The sequence below is a fragment of the Epinephelus moara genome, chromosome 15 (genome assembly GCF_006386435.1).
Source record: "Epinephelus moara isolate mb chromosome 15, YSFRI_EMoa_1.0, whole genome shotgun sequence".
Lineage (NCBI taxonomy): Eukaryota > Metazoa > Chordata > Actinopteri > Perciformes > Serranidae > Epinephelus > Epinephelus moara.
The window spans coordinates 8,902,966-8,913,064 of record NC_065520.1 but is presented as its reverse complement, the minus strand read 5'-3'; the positions used below and the strand labels follow the sequence as shown (position 1 = coordinate 8,913,064).

General features: G+C 40.9%; 1 protein-coding gene across 1 annotated transcript; it reads right to left on the bottom strand.

The window, feature by feature from the left end:
• Window positions 1–464: 464 nt before the first annotated feature.
• On the bottom strand, window positions 465–9,663 carry LOC126401902 (calsequestrin-2-like). The gene is made up of 11 exons (XM_050063458.1): window positions 9,421–9,663; window positions 6,042–6,126; window positions 5,654–5,754; window positions 3,792–3,900; window positions 2,995–3,068; window positions 1,553–1,683; window positions 1,424–1,469; window positions 1,244–1,298; window positions 1,057–1,157; window positions 879–953; window positions 465–674 (listed from the first exon to the last, which is right to left on the bottom strand). Exons 1-11 carry the CDS (start codon window positions 9,661–9,663, stop codon window positions 465–467), a joined length of 1,230 nt encoding a protein of 409 aa, XP_049919415.1.
• Between the last annotated feature and the right edge of the window lie 436 nt (window positions 9,664–10,099).

The following is a 10,099-nucleotide window of genomic DNA, read 5'->3' as shown; positions in this document are numbered from 1 at the left end:
AACTTGGGCCCTGCCTTCAGCACTTTATCCGGTTGTCTTTATAAAATCCATGGTGATATGCAGTGTTTACAGTTTATTATGCTGCCCCCACATGGCCAAAATCTATCAATGGAGCTTTAACTTACATGTTGTGTATGCCACACAGAAGCTATGCTGATATCTTGATCCTTGGTAAGTACAGGAGAATTACTGCTTCAGGCACTGTGCTAACATTATTATAAACTAGGCCACAGGTTTCCCATGATGACTTTTAATCAGTTCTGTTTTATCTGCCTTACTATTTAAACCACTGTCTACACAGTGTAGAACTGTGTAGGAGACCATATAGTTTCTTTTAATTTCACTTTTTTAAATTATTTGGGAAAAAAGAGAGAATATGTCAGTAATCTGGTTCTAATGTGCCAAGTGCGTTCAGGGTTTTGACCCAGGTCTGAACTGCAGCACACCAACCCTTGACATTAAGGTTAGTCATCGCTGTCATCTTCCTCATCTGGGTCGTGACTTTCGTAACTGTCTTCTGGCACATAGCCGTCAAGGTTTTCCTTGTCGTCAGCAGACTCATCGTCATCCTCCGTGTTCACCCTGCCAGACAGGACGTCTTCTATCCAGTCCTCCAGCTCCTCCGCGGTGGGCAGGTCCTCGTCATTGGACATGTCCAGCCACACACTGTCCGCCTGGAACACCAGGAAAGTCAAGGTAAGGGTTAATAAATACTTTGGTACAGTACAGATGGCAACCTCCAGGGCTGAAAAATGAAACCAACATGGGAGTGCTGAAAACTGCAGTTCCTCTAATGGCCACTTGAGGCTGGCTCCAGGAGTGAGTCAATCTCCACAGACCCCAGCATTTGAAATGCATGGATTTGAACAATAACTTACATCTGTGACGTTGACCACTCCGATCTGAGGTCTAAACAGGTCCAACTTGAAGGTTTTTTCCCAGTAAGTGGTGAGCTGCAGGGACGAGACAAACCAGGTTAACTTAGACTATCAGTGACCACATTTTTGATACTGTTTATTATTATATATTATTTTAAGGCAAATGATGTGGCAGAACCAGAGGAAAGTCATCAGGGTCGATCCAGACGATGCTGAGCTCTGGGTTGTTGGTGTTGTCTCTGGCCACGTCTTTCAGGATCTCCAGGAACTCATAGCCATCTGGAGGACAGAACAGAAGAACCTGAGCACACCTCCTTTACTTGCTACAGGAAAAACTGTGAAACCAAAAGGAAAAACTCCCAGACCTGGATCCTCCTCCTCAGCAAAAGCAACAATATGTATTCCATCCATGTCGTCCTCCTAGAAATTGAACAGCTGAGTATTAAAACACCTCAAATCATCTCAAGACAATCCCACGAAAATGTATAGAAAATAGTGTGGGGAGCCAACTCTGTCTCTCATGGTAAAACTGAACAGCTACTCACCCATGTTTCAAACATATTCTCTGCCCGCAGTTTCCTCAGAGTAGCCCTGTAAAGAGCACATTCTTATCAAATGCTCAACTAGGTTTATCAGCAATGAAATTACACTCATAAGACAGAAATCTAATCAACCTTCTGTGTTGGGTGACAAACTCAACAATGTCCATCTCTGACAGAGGTCTGCCAGGCAGGATGGCCGGCTCCTCCATGAATGGCTCATAAAAATTCACCTCGTTCATCTTGAGGGAGAGATGTTTGGCTACCTAAAACATACCAAGATTTATAATGATAAGCTGATAGTAAGATACAATTATGGGGTTTTGTTTAATGAGTGGATGAACTCATTGAACAAACAGTTGCTATTCATTTAAATATAGCTTAAAATAGGCTTATCCACCTTCTTTTTCTTACAGTTAAATGAGAAGATACCACTTCATATTTACTGTACGCTAAATATAAAGCTACCATTAGCTCAGCTCAGCTTATCTTAGCTTTGTGTATAGATTGGAAACACAGGGAACCTGCAAGCTTGGCTTTACCAACACTGCTAAAAATCAATAATTCACAAGCTATGGTGGCACAAGACTCCAGGAAGTCACTACTTCTGGCCATGGACGGATTATGAGGCAATGGGCCCCTGGGCACAGACATGTAAAAGGCCCCCCAACCCCTGTTACATCAAAGCAAGACCTCCACACTGAAAGAGACACAAAATGACTACAACTACTAACTTTTTTTTACTGCTGGACCAGAACTCAAGAATCTCAGAGACTTAAAAAGGATGTCGAGTTGTTGTTTGTAGTCGATTTGCATCTTTTTGTTAACCAGGATATCCAGATGTCCCGAGAAGCCTTCGTTTCCAGGAAGGACGTTTTTGCTGTTTTGCCGACGGGATACGGCAAAAGCATAATATATCAGTTAGCCCCACTGTTCGGCAAACAAATGGGGCTTAGTGCAATGAATACGTCACCTTGTATTTGGCTCTGATTGGCCATCGTGCTATCCAGTTGCGTGCGGTGGCATTTGAAATGCCTCAGTTAGTCCTTGGGTAGGAAGGGTGTATCGGTGAGGGCCAGACTCAAAATCTTTCTAGATTATTATCTTTTTGTAGTAGTTTTGTGTCAATTTGGAGTAATTTTGTGTGTCTTTGTGGTTGTTTTATGTCACTGTGTGATGTTTTTGTGTCTCTTTGTGCTCGTTTGTGTCTCTTTGAGATTCTTTTGTGTCTCTTTGTGGTCATATTGTGTCTCTTTGAGATTGATTTGTGTCTGTTTGAGGTCGTTTTATATCTCTTGGTGGTCATTTTAGGCACCTGAGCCTGTGTCGAGCGTGCCCATTCAGTAACTCATCCATTCTTCCAGCCAAAAAATAGTCCGTCATAACCACAACCTGTAGTTGTTATGCTTCACTTTTTGTACGAATTAAACAAACAAGAAATAAAGTGTCAATAAGTTAGCTTTAGAGGTGCTATGAGGATAATCTTACATTTATATTTCCCAAAATGTCAAACTATTACATAGTGTATTAATGAGTGATGTGTATGTGAGAAGAATCAAAATCAAATCCAAACTTACAGATTTATCAAATGTAGCAAAGAACTTGATGTAAGGTTGAAAACGCTCGGAGGCTTCCTGAAAAGCTTTGTAGTCTGAGACAAAAGGAGACAGAGAGAGAGAGAGAGAGAGAGAGTGATGAAGAACTCAAGTAAGAATGGCAGAAACCTAAGTTGAGAAAGTAAAACAGATTTAAGTGTTGAACTTAATCATTCACATTCTGCTCACATTCCCCAGCCCAAATCTACAGTATGTGATCAGGAAGGCAAGCAGTGAAACACACTCGCTTCATTTAATTTCCCCTCATGATTCTACTGTCTCCACCCCAGTAACAAAGTCTGCCTTAATACAGTTTTATACGCTTGTAACGCGCTCCTGGCTCGGCTCCCAACAAGGTCACAACCAAGGACCAACCTATCTCTGGACAGAAATAGGCTCCATAATGAAACTTCATGCCACCGTCATATTGGACCAGATAGCATCTTCCCTGTCTCACTTTTTCTCCCTTTTTTTGAGAGGAACTATAATTGCATTTTGACCTATTAGACAGAGAACTAGAAGCTATTTAAAGGCTCCCATGAGACTGAGTGACAGTGCCACAGTCTGGAATCAGGTTTCCCTTTAGCATGGCGATGTAGCTCCATTAGCCTCTAGATCCCATTTGCATCTGGGGAATACAGTGAGGCAACTTCAGGGGACAGAGACACAGTGTTTTAGTGTATTTTAACCCATCACGCACTCCTTATGTTTGTGAATGTAAACACAGATGCATTCAACACTAAACACAGATGCTAGCATGAGTTTGGTGGTGAACTAACATGAATCTTCTCCCTTAAAGTAGCCAATGAGGCGGATGTCTTCCTCCATCCTCTCGAAGGCTCGCAGCTCCATGGCGTTATTGAGCATTTCCACTGGGTCCTCCAGCACCTATAGGGGGCAGAATAATACAGGTAAGTTATTTTTACTGCCATGAAATGTTCATGCACAGCCATTAAATGGAGAAAGTGACCAATTGGGCCAAACCAAGTGCCTGCCACATCATGGGGGGGATTTGGGGGTTTAGTTTAAAGAGTTTATTATTGCTTTAGATTGTATTAGTTTATTGATTCATTTTGTTAGGTTAGTAGTTGAATATATTTATATTTATACTGACAATCTAATTGTCCTGTTTTGTCTTGTTTGTAATTTAGTTAGTAGTGTTTAATGTTTGTATGTTACCCCCCTTTTGTTTCGAATGGTCTGATCAGCCATTATATATGTGCCCTTTTGTATGTGTTCAGTATGTCTGTTTTGTCTTTTGTTGGACAGTTACTTTGTTAGTTAACACACTTTATATTGAGTTTGTATTTCCTGAGTTAAGTTCTGTTACATTGACCTCTTTTATGGTCCCAAATCTTTGTTATATCTTTTGTAAAACATTTTTTTGCATTTTTTTGGGTGAATAAAACCCCTGGATACATTTTTTGAGCATCACATCCCCCTGGAATGACTGGTTCACTATCAGAAATGGATCCATTCACTCTGATAACACTTCGAAACTCTATTTGTATCCACATTCATGTTAGCAGGTCCAGGTAATTTTATACCTTGGGGTGTCACTGAGCAACTTTCATAGTAATGTACAGGGCCAACGCTGTATCCAGTTCTCTTTATTCATCCATGAGGCAGAAGCTAACATTTGTTGTGCTAAGAAAACCAAAATCACAGGTTGCAGTTGAAATCAATATACTTTTAAATTCTGGAGGAATTTTTCATGAATTCAGCAACTATTCATTTACAACTGCATCAACAAAGTGTTTTGAATTCTCTCCAGCTTCGTGTCTAATTTATGCCTCCGATTCATGGATGTATAGAGAGAACAGGATACAGCACTGGAGGCAGGGCCATGTTAATACCAAGGAAGCTGCTTTGTGGCACATGAAGCCAAAGATGTTTGACTTGCTGGGTGTGAAATTACTGGACTGTCTGCATCATTTTGCCCATAGAGTAGGCGCTAGAGACTCTCCCCCGGCTGAGCTAGCTACTTCTGATTTAGCCCTCTGCCAACATGAATTGTGATAAAATGATTTAATTGTGTGGCTTTGCGAGACTTTTGCAATGTAATCGGACTGAAAGGGCCAAATAGAGATGGTGAAATGTAAGTTTATGGGAAAAAGATTTTCTGGGCTCAATGGCATCACGTGACAGACCTGCAAGCTGCAGTTACATGGTTTGGCCACTATGTAAAATTGGCTTCAAAGTCTGGCCCACTTCCTGGGGCCCTGGATTCATGCATCTGACTGGTCTCCCTTCTACATAGCAACTGTGACTAAGGCTCGTGGGTATTATTGGGTAATAATATTGGGTAGTATTTGTGGGCAATTCACCAAAATGAACCAAACTGGTGGCACAAACTTATAAAATTGTGACATTATCCCAGAGAGTCCCGCATTTCTTTTCAAATGGGCATGGGGAAAAACACTTCCAGAACCAGCGTCCCCTCTCACTTCGCAACTCTATTTCCCCAAATGTCACTTTAATAAGAAATACCTTCAGGGGAAAGTGACATGAAAGCTACTCCTGCTGGATCTTGTTTTGCTATGAAACACATCATTTACACGTATTCTAATGAGGCTGCAGCTGTTAATTGGCTGCACAGATTATACATTTAAAAAAGAGCAGAATCAGATTTTCCACTCACATCCAATAGAAACTCCACCAGTGTGTCTGCTGAGAGCTCCCCATCAAACTCAATGACACGGTCGTCCTTGAAGACGTACAAGCTGCCCACTTCCTCCAGACCTAGTTAAACAGCAAGAGTATAGTGTATGGGAAAAAATTTAAGGTCTCACGTTTAGAGAAAAGTAGCAAAGACACTATTGCCATTATAATTAAAGAACATTACTGGCAAGGAGCATATGGGGAAAGCAAAGTCATACAAAGAAAGTATAAGAGGAGATTTTACAGAGAAAAAAAAAAAAAAAAAAACGACCATAAAAGCATAATCCAAATTTAGGCATTCAGCATGCACAGTATTGGAAGTGATACTGTGTTTGGCGACTGTGAAATGATGAAGACATGAGTCATACCCAGTTTTTTGGCTACTTTGGCGTCCTTCTGTGCGTCCACCATCCCAAAACCGATGTCTTTGTTCTCCAGGACCTGAGCTGTGAGCTGGGTGTTCGCAGAGAGAATGTCAGTCAGCATAAGACTTTTTTGTCAGTGCATCAAACACCTTATTGACGAGATGTGCCTGGATTGTCTTATTAGCCAAACAAAGACAGGAAATTATCACACCTTATCTCTATAGGCTGTAAAAACTGTGAGTCAGGCCAGAATTGTGGGTGTTTTTGGACTCAGATTTACATTTTAGCAGCATATTAAAATCAGGATATCACCTAGAATATTGCTGGAACAAGAGGACTCGTGTTAAAATAAGATGATAAAAGGTTGGTAAACACATTAATCTAAAACAGATCATGTAACAGTGTTCTCAGGTCAACTAAAGAAAGTTACAACTTGTTCAAAAACATTTAAAATACTGCTGCTGGTCTGCAAATAACAACCTATGGGAGGACCAGATTACATTTCTGACATGCATATAAACCTTCTAGAGGATTTTTTTTTACTTGGGCCTGCTGACCGCTAACTGCTACTAAGGTCACATCACATTTACTCACCTTACTACACATACTCTGAACAACTTCCCTGAGGATCTTAATCTTTGTCCAAATGATACAAATCTAAACTATGCTCAGTGCTAAGTAGTAAATGCTAACATGATAAACATTACATTTGCTTAACATCAGCATATTCACTATTTCATTGTTAGCATGTTAGCATGCTGACGTAGCATTTAGCTTAAAGCACCACTGTGTATAAGCATACTTTATGAAGCTATAGACTCGATAGCATCAGCCTTGATTCTTAATTCATCTTTCTTTTTTATGCAATTTGAAAAGCCCCCTGAACCAAAGCTGTGTATGAAACCTGCTATATAAATTGCCTTCTTTTTCATAGTTATTCATGATGGCTAAATTAAGTATGAGTCAATATGGTTATTTTTGTCAGATATATGAATCGGAGGCTTTAATTACAAAGGAGGAGTAGGGCTATTCAATCCATCTATACACACATTATTTTACTTTTTAAATTGTATTTGTTCAATATTTTTCTGCTGAATATATTGTATTTTTCCGGGAAGAAATCATTTCAGTTGAGGACTGTAAAGGGGGTTAGTGGGTATTACTTCCTCCATAGATTTATTCCTCATAGTATGGACTTGGACAATCATAGGGCAGTGGTTCCTATTGTGGGGGCTGTAACCCATGCAGGGGTCACAGGACATCCCCAAGAAAAAAGGTTTGCATTGTATGTTTCTGTAGATATGTTACATTTGAACATTATTTTGTAGCAGACACATTGAAACTGTAGATTTCTCAACAACTCTGTGGTGGAGGTGTGGTTAGGTTTAGGCACAAAAACCACTTGGTTATAGTTAGGAAAAGATTATATTTTAGATTAAAATCTCCACGTTTAGGGCACAAAACCTGCTTGAAAAGTACGGACAGGTTGGTGAAAAACAACCAGGTTCAGTGCCTGAAACACTGTTGGAGATGCAGCAATGTGTTGGTAAAAAACACACAGATTTGGTTCTGCAAACGCTATTGGAAATGTGGAAAGGGTCGGTGAAAAACAACCTGGCCTTGAACAATTGTCTGCAGTTTGGTAGCAGCTGTTTCACAAGGTGTCATGACATCCACCATCCCCTCCACCTCCTGATGACAAATCAGCTCCTGTACTGCCTCACTTTAGAAATGTTGATGTGCATGAATAAGTATGTATTAGCAGTAGATGCCAATGTAAATGGCAACATTTTCCTCTGGTGGCTGGGCTGCGTGGGACAAACCTTTGCGGTTGCAGGATGATATTTCTGACATTTCTGTAGTTGTTGTTTTTTTGTGTGAAATGTGATGACAAGGGGTCCCAATTTGTCATAAAGTGAGATGCTTCGGAGCCCCTGATGCAGGAAGATAAAATATCCGGGAAATCAAGACTTCAGTATTTCTAAAATCCCGGCTACAGCCCTGTTTATGACCGTCTCATCTTTGAAAAAGACTGAAAACGCCTAACTGTTGAATAGAGCCTTTAAGGATCAGCCTGGGATCGAAACACCTTCTCCTCTGCATGGCACTTTCTATGCTGTGTATTTGAGCCGGCATCCACAGCTGCTACTGTCTTCATCAATAAATCTTTTCATTACAGAGGTGCGTGCGTGCTGAGAGCCCCCTGTGGAGTATTCTTGTTAGGGGGAAGCTGTGAGTCAGGACTGCTCACCTTTCAGCTCGAGTAAGGACAACAGATTTACAAGTACCACTGAGGAGAAGATACTTTGGCTCTGTTTGAATGTGTTTCTGTTTTAAGAGCATGAAACATGACAGGAATGTAAAAGTGACATCTGAAACTTGGATCATAAATAAGAAGGGAAGAGATGCAAGAATACATCGACTTATTTCTAGTTCACAGCCCGATAGTGAAGAGTTTTGGGAACAAGCTATTAACAGAATGACCTAGAAACAATCCCTGGATACATGTGAACCACAGAGGAGGGCACATAATGGGATTAAAATCACTGCCTGCCAGTTAAAAGAGCGTGCAGGTAAAGCATGTGTGACAGCTGTGAATCCTTCCTCCCTTTATTTTTAAGCAGACAGTCGACACGTCAAGGTGGCAGAGGAAGAATGAGGCATTCACTGTCAGGTTCTCCAGCCAGGGGAGGGATCACTGACTATACAATGACTTGTTATGACAGGTTCGAGTCAAATGAGCCCGGCAAAAAGGCTGCAAGTGTAACCCGCGGGGATTTGAGCTTCAGCCTATTGAGACATTTTTATGTTACCAGTAGCATCAGATATATCAGGGCATGCTATGTCATAACACATCCATCTTTGATCAGTAATGACGTCTTCTCAGCAGGGTTCAGGTGTTAAATACCTGATGGAAATTAAGGATTTAAAGGGATGTAGTTAGTTGAAAATTGCCAATGCTTCGAGCTAAATGCTAAATGCTGTTAGCTTTCTATGTTTTTGATAGTTTTTACCGTTTGTATAGTACATACATTTACAACTGCAGACCTGTTGGCGTTTGAAAATTGACAAACCACTAAGTATTAATGCATTACTAACATTTATAACTGCATTATTACACACATTTCAAAGGGATTTTCACAACCTGACAAGTCAAAGGCATTAACAAATGATTTACCAACCTTTAATCAGGAAAATAAAGTGGTATTAAAGGGTATTACGCATTTTTTCCCTGATTAAAATTAACTCAAATTCCATAATAAAGAAAGAACATCAGCACTGATCTCCATGTCTTTTACTTTAACTCTACACTTGGCATTTTCTTTCTCTCTACTAACTCTCCGGCTCCCCTCTTCCCACCTCTGTACACCCTCCTCCTCACCTCCAGCACCAGCTCTGTCATCTGGAACCGCTTCTGAAGGCCCTTGTTGGCAGGCATTGGTTCATGGTAGAACAGACACAGCAGGTCGTATCTCTTTAGAGCCTTCTTGTAGTTGCGCTCATTGATGTCCAGCACCCTGTCCTTCCCGTCGAAGTTAGGGAACTCGAGGCCTTCCTCAGCACTGCAGAAGAAAACCAGGCGAAGGCAAAGGCCAGACAGCAGAGAAAGCCAGATTTGCTGCATTGTTGCCGGGTTGTGGAGGTGTTTGCAAACCAGAATGAAGTTTTCAGAGAAATCAAATAAGTCCCAACTTGAAGAGTACAATCAATATCAATGTAGAGCTGCTCAGATTAATCTACAAATTTGCTTTCTATTACCTCTCTCGTAATAAATATGAAATATTCTCACAAATACTCTGCCCCAATTCCTCTCTCTTGCTCTGCTTCTGTCTGTATCTCTCCCTCCACCTGTCTTCTGTCTCCTCCTCCCTCCGTCACTCAGTCTTACGGCCCCAAATCTCCCAGAGGGTCTCGTCCTTTCTTCCCTTTCTCTCCCTGACTCAGAAACTCACCTCAACAATTCATAGACAATCATCCATGTGATACTCATCCATGCCCTTGACATAAATTCAGAATTTAGAACAAAGAAACTACAGGGATTTCATCAGCCATTTAATCAA

Bases quoted from the DNA above. Each gene is read 5' to 3' on its own strand.
- LOC126401902 (XM_050063458.1), bottom strand. From the start codon at position 9,663: ATGCAGCAAATCTGGCTTTCTCTGCTGTCTGGCCTTTGCCTTCGCCTG. The intron at 5,755-6,041 runs GTATGACTCATG...CTGTTTAACTAG, and splicing joins CAAAGTAGCCAAAAAACTGG to GTCTGGAGGAAGTGGGCAGC. The intron at 1,158-1,243 runs GTCTGGGAGTTT...TCTGTCCTCCAG, and splicing joins TGCTGAGGAGGAGGATCCAG to ATGGCTATGAGTTCCTGGAG.